Genomic DNA, 17,186 nt, shown 5'->3' on the forward strand with positions numbered 1-17,186 from the left:
GTTTTCCAAAAGTGACAGCGGATTGGAGGGTGACAGTGCCACCTCTCCAATGACACTGGTTAAACCAACAGTCTATCCGATTTCTCATCTCCCATAAAGGAATGCAAAACAATGAGTTATTTACAGAAAGTGTGTGAGAAAGCTCACTACAAGAATGTCAACATCAGAAGGCTTAGAAAATCTTAAAAAACTAGGGTGACATGCTTTGAGAAGAAGGTTGGAATAGAGACATCCTGAGGTTCCTTCCTCTGATCCTAAACCATATCCAGACTGTTCCTTGTTTTGAAGAACCTTTCCAGAGCCTCCAGTGTGTCAGGGGAGAGACACCAGCACACCCTTCCAGACAGCAATTTCCTGATTTTTTGCAGACCAAATTTCATGCTGGTAAATCTGATATGGCCAAAGAAGATGGTCTTCAAGTCCCTTCCAACCCAAGTTATTCCATGATCCTATAGCACCTGGAGATGTCCCAAAACATGTTGAAATGAAGAAGCCATGACACCAAATTATTCTCAGGGATAATGGTTTGTTCCCCCATCAGCCAGCAAACATCTCTTTGCTCCATCCACTGTTGGAAAAGCCAAAAAGAACTTCAGCAGTGACCACCACCAGCACCAAATTCCCTCTTTGCATGGAGCCAGTTTGCAAACAGAACATCCAAAAAATCCTTCCCATTTCCTGGTCACCCTCGGCCACCTCTATTTCTCAACCAAACTCTTAATTTACAAAGAGCAGTGGCTATAACAAAACAAGTCTGGGTAACTCAGGGTCAGCACTGCTATTTTTTGAGACGTTTCCTGTGCTTGCAGGATCTTGGTGCGTTGTGTCTCCATCACCTCCTGCATCTCCACCCTGTCTTTGATGGGTGTGTGGTGCCAGATTCAGGATGGTATAAACAAGCAGATCTCAGCTTGTTGGAGTAACTCACCCTTTTGTTTTCTTTGACCTGGGGGCTGCTTTTATTTTTGTGGTAAGAATAAAACAGTAATTTCAGGCCAGAGGAAATTTTAATATCTCTCCTCCTAAAATAGCACTAGAGAAGAATGAAGATTTTCTAGCCTGAAGAACTTGGATAGATGGAGTAGGAGGCTTTTTATAGCCATCATCATTTATTACTTAATTTTCCCTGCCCAGGTAAAAGTGGGCAACTTTTCAAACAGTCTCATTTTATTCCTTTCTCAAGCTGTTCATAAATTTTTCAGTAAGAGCTCTGCAGGCAGCAAGTCCATTCTCTGAGTGAACATCCATTGCCTGGAGGGTGGACTCCTCTGAAACATTCATAGGATCCCATAAATACAACAGGATCCCACAAATCTGAGGAAAAAGGAAGAAAAACAGTTCTTAGGAAGCACAGCAAGGGACATGGTTTGTTTACCATGCAAGCAGAGCACAGTTCATGTTTTCTCTCCAAGAAATTGGAATTATTTCCTTAAAAGTGCTGTTGCAGTAGGAAAATAGCTCCTTGATGCTACAGAGGGATAAGGAAAAAGCAAATTGAAAGCCCTAAAGGATGGATCCTTGGCTGGAAGTGGGATTTGTGAGTCATAAAGCTTTTCTGTTTGGTTTTATTTGGAGCTGCTGACTCTGGGGTTATTTCTGGGGTTGCCTTTGCCCATCAGGGATGGAGACAGATCTTCCTGGGGTTCCACCATCCTGGGTAGTCCTGCAGGATGGCTCATGGATGGTTCCTTAGTGTGCACCAGGACGTCAAAGCCATCCCACAGCCCACATTCCCAGCAACCAACGTTTTCCATGGGGAAGGGTTGTGCAGGTCCCAGTGGGATGGGATGTACCAATCAATTTTTATATAAAATTCAGCCTCCAGCCTCAGTGAGCAACCATCAGCCCAGGGTGGGAAGTTTAGGCATTCCTCATGGATGGGGGAATAAAGAACCTCTCCAGGTGCACATCTCAGGGTGAACAGCTAATTTTGGCCTCTCTCTGTGTACAGAATTGTTTTCTCCAGCAGGGATTTACTAAAAATAAACAGGTTTCCAGGGAAGAGGGTGTGCAGGCAGCTGTCTCCGTGGGGAGATGCCAACCCTGAAGTACCCAAGCTGAAAACACAGTGAGGATCAGCTCTACCTGCTCAACCCACATCTGCTGTTTGCTTTTGGACAATATCTAGATCAGGAGGACCCAAGAAACATCAGCAGCAACTTTCCCCTCTTTCCAAACCACTCTGCCTCCCCTCTTCCTCTCTTTGGGAATTGTTGTGGGCTTCACTCAGCTTTTGCAGCCCTCAAAACATGCAACAATAGTGGGATAGGGAAGCTCAGGAAGCTGGAGAGCAGGAACAATAGCTGATGTCACCTTCTTCCCCCTTCCACCTCACCTCCCTCCTTCTCCAGGAAGCCTGACCTCTCTGTTGGGTGTGTTCCAGGTTGTTGGCCTGATTTGTCACCCCAAGGGACATACAGGCCACAGCAGCGGTGTGAAATATCTCCTCTTGTTGGCTGAAAGAGTTTTTGGGGAAAAATATCCCTAAATCCAATCCTGGGAATTTCCCTTTTCCCTCTCCTCTCCCACCATAGCCTTGATGTGTTCCTGGGTTTTGGAGTGCCTGGGCAGCCTCATGGAGATGGAAGAGAGGAGATGGAAGGAGCCAAGACAGCACTCAGATGTTGCAGGGGAAGGATGTGCTGTCAGGACATGTGTCCTTCCTTATGTAGGTGCTGGATGTAGAGGGGGCTTGGGAAAAGCTTCTGGAAGCTGGTGGTTCATGGACTGGGATGGGACAAGCAGCAGGAGCTCTGCAGGACACTGTCCCACCCAGCAAAGGACAAGAGAAGCAGGAGGGATGCATTTCAGGATCATTCTAGAGGAAAGCAAAGGGTTTTTAGCAATCCTATCCACTTTTCCTTCCAGGCCTTCAGGTCCTGTTGGTGATGCTGCCTTAGCAAGCTCAAAGTGTGTCCAGGGGCTGCAAAAACAGGAAGAAATTTGGGATTGGGATGGTTCCAGCTCCTTGTCAGCAGAACCTGTGCCATGGGGACTTGTCTGTACATGGAACCATCAGAGTTTTATCAAGGGCAGCTAAAATGCTTCTCAGTGGCTGCAGGGCAGCTGGGCCATGGCCCAGAATATTTATTTATCTTGTCTTTGCTCTGTGGCACTGAGCAAAGTCCAATTTCATTTTTGGGGAAAAAAGGAAAGAGCACTTTGGAACGCGTTCTCATCTGCACCAGGTTAAAAGTGAGGTGGGAGTGAGAGCCCCAGAGTGTTCCCCACTGAATTGAGATCCTTTGGGAAGGGAAAAGGAGCTTGCTCCAGGCAGCCCCATGTCTCCATCACACCCCAAAGCTGCAGATTTGGGGCTTTACACTGCTGCTGTCAAACACTGGTGTAATTAAAATAAGATGCAGACAAGGGGTGTTATCCCACTCTCCACCAGGGATGAGGAGCTGGGGAGATTAATGGTGCAGGGAACTCGTCAGAGATTAGCACTGGGGGATGGGGATTAACATTCTAGGGGGGAATGAGAGCCTCCACAGCAAATTCAGCGTTCCTTGATGCTTACTCAACTTCTACTCCTTCCCCCAGGGGTGGGTGGTGAGGCAGGAGCATGCAGGAGGAGCAGGATGTGTTCCCCTCAGCTGAGGGATGTGGGATTAATGGGTTTCAGCCCTGTGTCCCTCAAAGCCTGGCTCCAGATCCTTCCCTGAAGAGTGACGACCTCAGTTCTTTGTAGATCCTTGCAGGTTTTCTGTGCAGGACCCAAAATCCCTGCTCCTGCTCCCTGGGGTGCTGCCTTAGTTGTTTGGCAATGGTGACACATCAGTAAAATAGGAGAAGACTGGGGAAAGAGTGTCAGAGGCCAGCAAGGCTGGGATCTCTGGGCAGAGCGGGCAAAACTCCTTTAATTTTTGGTGTAAAGAGAATAAAGGATGTCTGTCAGGGTGGTTGTGCTGGTATTAGCACACAGAGGGGTAATGGTTGGAAGGAGGGGATATTTTTTGGGGATAACACAAAAAAGACCATGTGGGGTGTTGGTGACACCCCAGAGGGGTGCCCACATGGGGCTGTGGTGGTTTTATAGGGAATGACAGCTGGGGAGGCGTCCCATGGTGGGTGCAACGCTGGGTGGACATGGGGAGCCAGGGCCTGTCTGTGTGCTGTAGGGTGTTTTTGGGGACAATACTTTGGGGACACCAGGGTACACCACCCCTCGGGGCTCTGCAGGACGTCGGGGTCTCCATGTCCCCTCAGGGCTCGTTGTCACTCCTCCCTGGAGGCTTTTGTGTCACACATTCTCAGGGGGCTCTGTGTCACCCCTTCCCAAGGGATTCAGGGGGTCTCAGGGGTCCCTTGACAGCCCTCCCCGGGATCTGAGGGGGTGTCAGAGGTCCCTTGTTCCCCTCCCCAGGGTCTCAGGGGTCCTTTGACCCTCTGCCCGGGATTTTCGGGGTCCCTTGTTCCCCCTCCACGGGATCTCAGGGGGTCTCAGGGGTCCCTTGTCCCCATAGCCCGGGGTCTCAGGGGTCCCTTGTCCCCCTCCCCGGTGTCTCAAGGGTCTCTTGTCCCCTCCCCGGGTCTCAGGGGGTCTGAGGGGGTCTCAGGCGTCCCTTGTCCCCCGTCCCTGCCATCGGACGAGCCCACGCCCCATCGCGGGGGGGGGACATCAGCAGCGGTGGGGGCTGGACGCGCCCAAGAGCGAACGGCAGGGGGGGCGTGAGGGGTGTGTGAGCGGGGGGCTGGACTTGGACGAGCCCATTCCTGCCGGAGGGGTGATCAACCTCACCCCGCTATGTTTACTCCCAGCTAGAGCCGCTATCCCAGAATTCCCAAACGCGCTTCCTGTGAGAGGAGATAAAAACTCAGGACAAATCCTGGACCGACAGAAAAGCTGGGAGCAGAAGGAGCAGTGCGGGTGTGCCATATCCTCTCCCCCCCCGTGCCGAGTGGAGCGGGCTGCGCGGGGCGGGGCGCAGGGCCGCAGTGGCGGAGCCGCCCCGTCGCCCGGGCGCATCGCGGTCGCCATGGCGCTGTGCGGCCGCTCCGCGCTCCTCCCGCCGCCCCCGCGACACCGGCCCCGGCCCCGAGCCCCGGGGCCCTTCGTCAGGTACCGGAGGGGACAGCGGGGAAGGCGAGGAGAAGGGTGACAGCCAGCGGCAGGGCTGCGCTGAAGGGGCTGTGGGGTGGGGAGGGGGTATGCGGGGTGTGCGGGGTGTGCTGGAGGGGCGCTGAAGGGGCGATCTGGAGGGTTTTGATGGATTTAGAAGGAATTTGGTGTGAGAGCAACTGAGATTTTCACATCCGTGGCTCTGCTCGTGGAGGAAATAGCGTTAAACGCCGATTTGGGGCGCGTTGGGGTGCGAGGGATGGGGAGCGCAGCGCTTTGGAGGCGCTGGAATTGAGGGGATAGGGAGGGGTTTTAAACCTTAGGATGGGGTCTTGAGGGGTTTTATCTGGGAGAATTTGGGGTGTTCGCAGAGTTAACGGGGCTGATTTGGGGTACAATAAGGTTTAACACCTATTGAAGGTGTTGTGGGAAGGATGGGGGTGGGACAGAAGGGATGAGGCGTTCAGGAAAGGTTTTATGGTACTGAGCTCTGCGAGTGTTGCGGGCGGATTTGGGATCATTAAAGGGATTTGGGAGGCTGCAGCATCATGTGAGGGGCTGGGAATGAGAAAGAAAAGACTGGCCATGACGGGGACAGGTAGATTTGGCAGGTGGCTGCCGGGAGGGAGGTACAGGACGGCAGACAGGAGCCTGATGTGACCTTGTGGATGGAGGGATTGTCACGGGCAGAATCCTGCTGGAGGAGGAGGATGTGTGGGTGAGGAGCAGCAGGACATCACCAGCAGGGCTGATGTGCACAGAGTGGCTTTGGGGTTGTGTTTCTCTAGGGGATAAACCTGGGACTGGTTTAGGAGGGGTCAGCATGGGCTATTTTGGCAATAAAAGGAAAAAAAAAAAGGCTTGTGAAAGGCAGGAAAAGTGAATTTTAGTGTAGGGATAGCTGAGGTTTGGGAGGGGCTGAGAGGTTATGGAGAGAAAGGCGAGGTTGTGTTTGTATGGGGGTTTGTGGATACAAAGGTAATAAAATTTCCTGAGCTCTGAAAATATGTTGGGTAGGGCTTGACAGGAGCTGGGCTGTGGGGACATGTGAGATGGTGGCATTGGCTCTGTGGGAGCTCAGGTGTCAGCTCGGGTATCCTTGGGTTGCCAGAGCTCTGTTTCCTTTTGGAGACTTAAGGTGCACCCATGTGTATGATGCTGCAGCCCATTATCCGAACGGTTTGAATAGAGGAAACGGCCTCAAGGTGTGCCAGGAGAGGTTTAGGTTGGATATTAAGAAATATTTCTCTGCTGGGAGGATTGTCCAGCACTGAAACAAGCTGCCCAGGGCAGTGGTAGAGTGGCTAGCTATTTAAAAAGCAGTTTAAAAACATTTTCGTGGTGCTTAGTGATGAGGTTTAATGGTGGCTTTGGCAGTGCTGGGGTAACAGTTGGACTCGATGCTCTTGCAGAGCTTTTCCAACCGAAATAATTCCATGATTCTGTTTTATGGCACCACAAAGCACAACCCAGGAACTGAAGTGCTTGATGCTTTCAATAGTTGCAGCACAATACATGGAAGTATTCAGCAGTGGGAAGCCAGATAATCAGGGAAGGGAGACCTTGCACGTGAATCGCAGACAAACACTTGGCCAAGCTGCCTGGCTCTGTGCTTGCTGGAGATTTTCAATTAAAAAACAAACAAACACCCAAACCAAACAGCTTTTTATCTGAAGTACAAGAAGAGAACAAAAGCATTTTCACTTTTTGGATGATTTGCCAGTGAAATGAGGAATTCTGCTGTGAAAGAGAGAGAAATGGAGGTTGTTGTGCTTGCTTGAAACACGTGAACACGGCTGGTTATGTTCCCCCTCTCTCTTTCTGAATTGAAAATAAAGCAGAAGGAAAAGTGACCTTTTCAAATATTTTTTTTCACTGAATAAATTAATACTAATTATTTAGAAAGAGCTTGGTATTTTTTTAGAGCTGTGAACGATCTAAAAATTCATGATGGGTAATGAAATGCCAAGATGGTTAAAAAAAATGTTGAAAGAGAAAATGGTTTCCACTCAAGCCTTCCTCTTCCTGAGTGATTTTTGTAATCTGAGACCCTGTTTTAGAGTTGTCATGAGAACATTCAGACTCTCTGAACATCTGCAAGCTTTTGAGCTCCACTGGGAGATGCAGCCAGCAACTGTAATTTGGTGCATTTGTAGGAGCCATGTCATCTGTTAATTTTTTTTCCTCCTTAACACTCATTCTTGTGCAGTTCTTTTTTAATTTTTTTTTTTTTATTGTCAGGCCAGATGGAGGCCAGTGTTTGCCATAAATTTCCCAGGCAGTCAGCAGATAGCAGGCAGTTAATAAAAATAACTTAAAACAAAACAATCTGTTACCCTCCCCCACCACCCCCAAGCTCCCAAACAGGAATGGAAAAATTCTTCAGACTATATAAAGACTAGAGAAAGGGCCAGAGATAATTCCTGGAGTTCTTCCACATGCTCGAGAGTTTTGGTCTGCCATGTGGCACCTCAGCATTGTAACAAGTAAAGAATGGGTTTGGAAATAGAAAGAAAAAATCCCTTAAGTAAGAGAGAAGTGCTGCCCAAAAAAGGGGAAGTGTTTTTGGGAGGTGATGTCATCTTTCATGTGCCTGTGTTTGGTGGGGAATGAGTGTTTTCCTTGTGAATGCAGGCATTTCTGAACAAAAATCCTGTGAAGTGCTTGTTTTAAATATCTGCATCAGAAAATCAATGCAGATTTGTTCTATTTCAGAGCACTCTGCACCCACCCAATCTGAATTACCTTCATGTAAAACAGAGCAAGCAAATCCTCATTATTCATTATCCATGCAGGTAACATAATACAGATGAGTTCTCACCATGTGGGGAAATGCAAAATGAGTCCTTGGGTTAATTTTTCTGTTGTCTCTTCCTCTGTGCTTAACATTCTCCTGCTCTGTTGTTAATCACATTGTGGTTAAATATGTGGCTTTTTGGTTTTTTTTCCCATGAATTTTATTTGGGAGCACGGGACCAAAGAGTTGTTGTGGTTTCCCAATCAGTTTTTGTAGGGGACTTGTCTGTGATGCAAGATTAACAAATTTTCCTGTGCCTGTGTGTTCCTTATGTAATTATGCTGAGGTTCAGGATTTTGTAAGAGCACAGTTGCACTGGAATTATTTTATTTTTCTTTAAGGAATGTGCTGCATTTTAGCAATGCAAAGACAGAGCTGATTTCACTTGAAGTACAGGAGGAAAAAAAGAGAAACAACCCCCATTGCTTGAATATGGATGAATTTCTGCCACCTTAGGGAAATAAGAATGCTTAGAGTCTGTTACAGTGAGAATTGAAGGGTGTGGAAGCATTTGATTGATGGGAATAGAGAGGAAGAAGAAGGGAAAATTGCCAGGGAGAGGAGCAGAGCTTTGGTGTGGATCTTCCAGCTGGAATTCTCCCTTTGTGATCATCTCAGCATCTGATCTGGAGCTTTGTGGCCACGTGGCTGCAGAGGTTCTGGCCCAGGAATGAGCCCCGAAGGTGAATTTAGTCTTGAGGCACTGAAAATCAGCTTTGATTTCTGCCCAAGTGCCAGGCAGTGCCCTGTCCTTTTAATCAGAGTGAATGATGGCAGAATAATCACCCTGGAGCTGCTGCTCTTTGTCACTTTTTCCATTATTGGCATTTTCTCAGCTGATAATATTTTTGGAAGGGAATAGTTGATGCTCTCCATAATGTGCTACAGCATAAGAAAATGAAAATACAGAAATTTTTTTTTTTTTGTAAATCAGCCTGTTAAAAATGTTTTACTTCTTAAAGCTGAGGGTCTGACTGATGGGCAACCCAGAATTTAGTAAATATCCTCAAAAAAAAGTTTGTGATTGTGCAGAACAACATCAGGCAGTTCCACATGTTTAGTAAGGAGAGATTCAGGCTTGTTCCTATGTGCTTTGAGGTTTCTGGATTACAGAATTGAATATTCCTGTCCATTAAAGATCAATATTTGGTCCTGAATCACTTAAGATCATGATTTGATCCTGAAAATGCACACAAAGTTAAAATTTATTTTTCTATGTCCATTTTTTTTCTCACTGTTCCTAAAAAATTACTTGATTTCCTGTTTATAGTCAATATCCCAATGCAAATTTCTCTCCCTTTGTAGAGAAATTTGCAAAATAGGTGGAAAATTGACATCTCTTTTAAGGTGAGTGAATGTTGTCTTTTATGAGTGCCAAGCAGTGAAAGATTTATTTTGAAATCAATGAAATTCTGAGAGTCTTTAGCTCAATCTAATTTCTGGTGTCTGTTTTCACAGCTACAGTGAGGTGGGGATAATGTCAGACTCTGGGAAATCCAGGAAAATGCTGGACTCTTAAAACAAGCAAACATTTCTGATAGAAATCATGAGGTCAACAAAAAACCCAAGAAATTTAAACTGGATTTTTCAGGGGCTAAAATGGAAACAGATGTTCACAACAGAGAGTTAACAAGAGTTGTGATTTGGGGAAAAAAACCCCTCTGATTTAATATTATATTTTATTTATTTATTTATGGTAAATTGGGCTGTTAATGGTAAAACCATTGACTTTGGTATGATCTACTCGAGGTGAGGATTTCTCCCCATGTGGGGATATCTCTGATTTTTCCTGCCATCCATCCAGCCTCAGCCATGTGCGGGTTTTTAGGGCTGCCAAGCCTTTGTGGGGGTGGAGCAAAAACATCTGCCAAGAGGAGGTGAAACACAGGGAAAGCAGCGAAATGCCAGCCTTTGTCAGCTGAACTGGGCACAGTGAAACAGAGCTGCAGCCTGCCAGGCTGTGGGAATCCTCTGGGAATTGGGAATCCTCTGGGAATTGGGAATCCAGCCCTGCCAGGCTGTGGGAATCCACCAGGAATTGGGATTCCTCTGGGAATTGGGAATCCTCTGGGAATTGGGAATCCAGCCCTGCCAGGCTGTGGGAATCCTCTGGGAATTGGGAATCCTCTGGGAATTGGGAATCCAGACCTGCCAGGCTGTAGGAATCCAGTGGGAATTGGGAATCCACTGGGAATTGGGAATCCAGCCCTGCCAGGCTGTAGGAATCCTCTGGGAATTGGGAATCCACTGGGAATTGGGAATCCTCTGGGAATCCACTGGGAATTGGGAATCCTCTGGGAATCCTCTGGGAATTGGGAATCCAGCCCTGACAGGCTGAGGGAATCCTCTGGGAATTGGGAATCCACTGGGAATTGGGAATCCACTCCTGCTAGGCTGAGGGAATCCTCTGGGAATTGGGAATCCACTGGGAATTGGGAATCCTCTGGGAATTGGGAATCCTCTGGGAATCCTCTGGGAATTGGGAATCCACCAGGAATTGGGAATCCACTGGGAATTGGGAATCCACCAGGAATTGGGAATCCAGCCCTGCCAGGCTGTGGGAATCCTGTGGGAATTGGGAATCCTCTGGGAATCCTCTGGGAATCCACCAGGAATTGGGAATCCACCCCTGCCAGGCTGTGGGAATCCTCTGGGAATTGGGAATCCTCTGGAAATTGGGAAATCACTGGGAATTGGGAATCCACTGAGAACTGGGAATCCACTGGGAATCCTCTGGGACTTGGGAATCCAACAGGAATCCCAATCTGGGGATTCTCAGCTTCTTTTTCTTCCTCTGTCAAGGAAGGCACTTGAGATGGTATTTTGTGTTCAGGTTTAGATGTTTATTATTTCTTATTTATATTGCAAGTCCTGAGTTCTACAGCATTCTACTAACACGGCACAAAATGGCTAACTATCTTTTGTTACAAGATTTTTAAGGCTAAACTATCCAATTAAAAAATGACACCTAAATGATTTTCATTTTAACCCAATAACTAATCACTCATGTCCCACAATGTGGATTTTTCTGTTCAATTACAAAATACTACACAAAGCCATGAAGAAGAACAAGCAGCCACTGCCCTAAAACCTCCATCTTGTTTTATATATATATATATTACGATATTCTAAAACCTTAAACTCTTAAGTTTTCCACCCTGTTGTTATACATGATACATTATACATTATATATTATACATTATATATTATATATTATACATTATACATTATACATTATACATTATATATTATATATTATATATTATATATTATATATTATATATTATATATTATATATTATGTACTATATATGATATATATGTTATATGTTACATATACATTATATATTATATGTCATATATTATATATTACATACCATATATTATATGTTTATTATATATTACACACTATTATATTATATTATATTATATTACATTACATTACATTACATTACATTACATTACATATTACACACTTCTAATCAAACTACACACCCATAATCCCAGTGCTATCAATCAATTTTTGAAGGCTTCTCCACGGCCTCAGATCAAATGGAATATTTTCTTGTGGGCCTGTGAATTTTAAATTTCAGCACAGAAATTTAAAATTCTCAGCATCCAGGATTCCAGCAGGGATCAGTGCTGATGGTGCTGCCTCAGTTCTGGATTACCGCGTCAAGAAAAGGCAGCTTGCACTCAGTTTAAATCCAGCCAGCAGCCAGGGGAAAAAGCATTGTGGGAGAAGAAACAAGATGGAAATTCAAGCACCATGTGGCTTTCTTGAGGAAATGGATTTGTTCTTTGTGATTGAGAAAAGCACAGTTGTTAATATTCCCTTTATTTGCCAACAGACGTGCCTTGCAGCGCCGTGTCTGTTACCGAGCTGTGACAGGCTGCCTGTTGTAAAGCGAGCTACTTTGCATAATTAGTGTGAAGACGTGAACAGATGAGCACTAATTCTTAGAAGTTAATGATTGTCAATTATCTCCCCCTTTTTTTCCCTGGATCTAGTCCAAGATTAGTGGAATATCAAGTACCTCAAGGTACAGTTCCTTAATTGGCCCAAGCACACTTTATTGCCAGCTGTCACCCCAAAACGTGGCTTTGCTTTTTGACCTGCCTCAATCAGCAGTCAGGTCAGCTTGCTGCTGTTTGAAAGCATTATTTTCTTTTTAATTCCTGGGCTGGAGGTTGTTTGGGTCCATAAGCTGATCTGACCTGACACATGGCTTCCAGATCGTTAGTGCAGCCAGAAAAGGGGTGAGCAGGCTGACACTGTCCCTTGCAGCACCGGGAGATTTTATCCTGCCTTAAACCCACAGAGAAATCCCAACTTCTGCTCAAAAATGGTGCTAAAATTCCCACTTAAAAAAAAAAAAAAAAGTGGTTCAAGTGGTTCAAAAATTCCCACCTTTTTCAACTTCTTACCTGCTCCAGAAGTTGCCTCTTAGATGCATAAATAACTTCCAGCTCTTGTCTTGCCCAAATCTTGTTGGAATCCAGGATTTTGGAGCTTCCTTAGGACCATATTTCCAAACACACCTATTTTTTTTTTTTGTTTCAGCAGCAGGTTATTTAGGTTTAACTGTGGTTATGTAGGTGGTGGATCCAGAACCACAACTTCCAGGGAAGCATCCCAAGGCCCACAGGTTTGTGTGGAGGTTGTTTCTGTTTGAATTTGTGCTGCTGGAGCCAAATGAAAAGGAGTGCTTGTTTTGGAGATGGGAAAAGTCATGGATTTTTGTTCCCAGGACAGTCTTTTTGTTTTTGGCACATGACTGTTTAATGTGAAATCCAAGAAAATGCCTTTATTTTTCCCCTCTCTGACTTTATACCCAGTTTAGCCTGTATTGTTTAAAAGCATGTTGTAAGAATTCTAATTATTCTCTTCCCTATTTCTGAATGGCATCTTTCTTCAGGCACACAAGTCTTCTGTGTTTAGTGTCAGCCTTTGAATATAATGATTTATCCACACTTGAAATGACATTGAAAATTTTTCTGTGAAGGAGCTTTTGCAAAGAATTCTCTCATTCTCTCACTTCTTAAATAAGGCAAGGAAAAATATTCTGCTACATGTCTGTTTAAAATTAAAAATGAAATATCTTTATTGGACATAACATCTTACTGTGAAATAGTGAATGTATAATTTGCTCTGTGCAAATTACACATTTTATGTCAGGACACACAGCACTGACATCCAGATTTACCCGGCAGAAATGTTTTAGCAGCTTAATCTGAGATCTTTAAGTGTTTTTAAAGGCTGCACCAAGGTTATAATTTATTTGAAAAATAATGACAGTAATTTGAGGAGAGTAAAATTGCTCACCTAAAAAGTTAAAACAAGGAGGGAAATGCCCAACCTGTGAGGATTCTCCTCCCCCAATTCTTCTTCCCTTTTTCTGCCCAGCACTTGAACTGATCAGAAAATACTTTCCCAGAGCTCAAGAAGACAAAAACCTCATTTATTTTGTTTTTCTCTGCTCTGGTCTTCTTGCACAGGCTCATAGCACTGCTTCTTTTAAATGATAAATGGGTTTTTTTGGGTCATTCTTGTGTGGAAGCCTTTGAAATTAAAATTTAAATATCTTAGGAATAGCTAACCTTGTTTCATAGGTAATGTTTTTTAATAAAATGGAAGAAGTCTTTCCCCATGAGTTTCCATAATTGGTCTTTATCAAATTGAGTTCTAACAATTTTTCTATAAGTGATCAGTACAGGAAGGGAAAAAAGAGTGGGAAAATCAAGATGTGTATTGCTGCTCTGTTAATGATGCATAAGAAGTTCTAAAAATGTTACAGATCCTTAAAAACCTGTTTTGGTCTGGAGAATTAAATTTGCCTTCACAGTTTACCATGAGTAGCAAAAGAATTATTGCATCTTGTTTTTGAGGAGCTGAAGGAAAATCTCCTTCTTGTGCCCTCAGCATTTTTTCCTGTTGACTGTTTCTTTCCTCACTTGGAGCAGGAACAGGAACTTGCATCCTCTGATATGGAAAATGTTTTATTAAAAATCACTCAGGGAGCTGCTTGCTGTGTCAGTGCAGAAGTCCTTGGACATGCTTTTTCTCCCAGTCCTTTAATTTGTCCTTCAGATCCTCTCAGAAATTGTGGGAACAACTCCTTTGCAGGCAGGTCAGGAAGCATTTTGACAAGGATTTCACTTATGGACAGCTTTATACAAAAAGTTGCTTTCTTGTTTTGGGTTCTTTTCACAGAGGCTCCAGCAATCCTGCAGCTGCTCCTCAAATAACTGTGGGCTTGTGTAATTTGTGTTGCTGTTTCCATACCAACAAATGAAATAAGTCCAATTTGTGCCCACAGTGAAGAGTCTGGGGATTTTTTTTCTCCTCTCTATCTCGTGATATGGGAAGTGTAAAAAGATGAGCTCTGGATAGCTTGGAGTGAATCATCTGTCAGCCAGCTGCTCTGGGCTCCTGTTTAAAGATGGGATGACAATTTGCCAGAATAAAATACAAAACCTTAATTTTGTGTAGCTGTGAGATTCAGGTTTAAGTGAGGTTTGAAAGAATGAATAATTAGTAGTTGTTTAAATGTGCAGCGTGAAGTTCAGTGTGGATTTCCTGGCATCACCCATGTGGGCAAACATCTGATTGTACCTGAAGTCTTTGCTGTCATCAGTGGTTTTAATTTCTGTTTCCTTATCTAAGAGTGGATCAAAATATCCATCCATCCATCCATCCATCCATCCATCCATCCATCATCCATCCATCCATCATCCATCCATCCTTCCATCCATCCGTCCCTCCATCCATCCATCCATCCATCCATCCATCATCCATCCATCCATCATCCATCCATCCTTCCATCCATCCATCCCTCCCTCCATCCATCCATCCATCCATCCATCCATCCATCCATCCATCCTTCCATCCATCCAACCATCCATCCATCCATCCATCCATCCATCCATCCATCCATCCATCCATCCTTCCATCATCCCTCCATCCATCCATCATCCATCCATCCATCCATCCTTCCATCCATCCATCATCCATCCATCCATCCATCCATCCATCCATCGTCCATCCATCCATCATCCATCCATCCATCCATCCATCCATCCATCATCCATCCATCCATCCATCCATCCATCCATCATCCATCCATCCATCCATCCATCCATCCATCATCCATCCATCCATCCATCCATCCATCCATCCATCCATCCTTCCATCATCCCTCCATCCATCCATCATCCATCCATCCATCCATCCATCCATCCATCCATCCATCCATCCATCCTTCCATCATCCCTCCATCCATCCATCATCCATCCATCCATCCATCATCCATCCATCCATCCATCCATCATCCATCCATCCATCCATCCATCCATCCATCCATCCATCCATCCTTCCATCATCCCTCCATCCATCCATCATCCATCCATCCATCCATCATCCATCCATCCATCCATCCATCCATCATCCATCCATCCATCCATCCATCCATCCATCCATCCATCCCTCCATCATCCATCCGTCCATCCATCCATCCATCATCCATCCATCCATCCATCCATCCATCCATCCATCCATCCATCGTCCATCCATCCATCCATCCATCCATCCATCCATCCATCCATCCATCCATCATCCATCCATCATCCATCTATTTATCCATCCATCCATCATCCATCCATCCATCCCTCCAAAACTGAAATATTCCAGCTGAAAAGAACAATTGAGGGATTCAGAACTGAAACATTTGACCTAAAAAGGGATAAAATAAATGCTGGGGAGTGCAGTGACTTTGTGCTTCCCATGGAAGCATCTCCAAATGAAATGTTGTCTGTCCTTTATCACTGATGTCTGAATTTCACTTAGATTTGCCATAATGGAAACCTTTCATGTACATTTCTTTCAGAAAAAGTAGAGCATAATAATTGTAGTATTGCTGCAAAGACCTATTTGCTTTTTTGTTTGGCTAAAGTAATGCTGAAAATAGAAATATTTGACCTTACTTTATTGTTTGTTTGAACTGCTCATAAATTTAGCTCTGTTTTAGTGTTTCTGTGAGAGACATTTGTTTCCTGGAGCTGAACAGCTCATATAAACAAGTCTATAAACAAGAAATCCCATTCAGTAATATCAACAGTGAAATTTCTTGTCTTTTATCTGTATTTAAACAAACTCCCAGAATGTTGCCTGGAAGCACAAATTGTGTTGCTCTCTGTGTGGCTGCTGTAGCTGAAAGATGCATATTGGGCAGCTGAATTAAAATTTATGTAATGAACTATTCACTTTGATTATAAAAAAATCTATCCATCTGTTGCAGATGGAATTTTTGCCTGGTTTAAAGATAAATATTGGACAGCTGAATTGAAATTTATATAATAAATGATTAATTTTTATGGTAAACAATCTCAGCAATACTTGGCATTGTTTAATTTCTCTTTAAAGTTTGAATTAATAATCTTGGAGGTCTTCTCCAACCTTAATTATGCTCCTGATGGTGCTGGAGGTACCAAAACTTTTTCCCACTTTTTTTTCCCCAAACCTTTTCCCAAACTGTTGGCATATTGGTGCATCTGTGGTCCCTTCTGATGTTACTTTGTTTTTTCTTCTCTGGTAGGAAAGGGAATTTCTGCTGGCCAGGTGAGAGCAAACCTGAGCAGCAATTTTTGCCAGGTTGGAGATTAACAGGGTTGAAGGAATAGTTAAAATTCCTGTCTTCTCTCAGTGCTGTTGGCTTCATCTTTTAGTGGGCAAAAATAATCATGAATTGTTTGATTTAAGGTCCTTTTCTCAAGGAAAAAAAACCCAAACAAATTGAAGTGTGTGTCCATTTACTTTCTGTAACAAAGAAAACAAAGCTGGGTCAGCTCTTCAGCCTCCCAGTTTGACATTTCTCAGCAGTGACCTTGAGGACAAATTCTGTTTTTTTTTCAGCTGCAGCCGCCTCCGAAATATTCAGACTATTCTGACACAGAGCAGCAAATCTCAGCCTGATGGAATCCTCTGCATTTTAGGTTAGTGTTACAATTTTTGTTCTCATTATGCTGATAAAGATACCACGAGTTTCAGAAAGTAAAAAATCATCTTGTTGCTGCAAGCCTCAGCCTGTTTTCTCAGCTGATGTTGCATTCTTTTCTCCCTAAACAATTCTTCATTTTATTTAGTAATTTTGGGCAAAGGATTTTAAACAGTGGCCTAAGAAAGCTGGAAAACAGGAGTTAAATGTTAAAAATTCATGTGGTTTCTGTGCTTTATTTCTTCTGGGATTGGGAGAAAAGGGCAGCAGGAAATAAAGGTGCATGTGCAAGTGTGTTGAGGGAAAATAACAGGGGTTTTGTATTGCTTGAATAC

At 44.3% G+C, this 17,186-nt stretch overlaps 1 protein-coding gene across 1 annotated transcript in view; it reads left to right on the forward strand.

Annotated features, from left to right (window-relative positions):
* The first annotated feature begins 4,979 nt into the window (after positions 1 to 4,979).
* Positions 4,980 to 17,186, forward strand: part of DNAAF9 (dynein axonemal assembly factor 9) — a 75,764-nt gene continuing 63,557 nt past the window's right edge. Inside the window, exons 1-2 of the mRNA XM_058804358.1 lie at positions 4,980 to 5,062; positions 16,770 to 16,849. Coding sequence (XP_058660341.1) covers positions 4,980 to 5,062; positions 16,770 to 16,849 — 163 coding nt within the window. The remainder of the gene's footprint in view (positions 5,063 to 16,769; positions 16,850 to 17,186) is intronic.

The sequence above is a fragment of the Ammospiza caudacuta genome, chromosome 4 (assembly GCF_027887145.1).
Source record: "Ammospiza caudacuta isolate bAmmCau1 chromosome 4, bAmmCau1.pri, whole genome shotgun sequence".
Lineage (NCBI taxonomy): Eukaryota > Metazoa > Chordata > Aves > Passeriformes > Passerellidae > Ammospiza > Ammospiza caudacuta.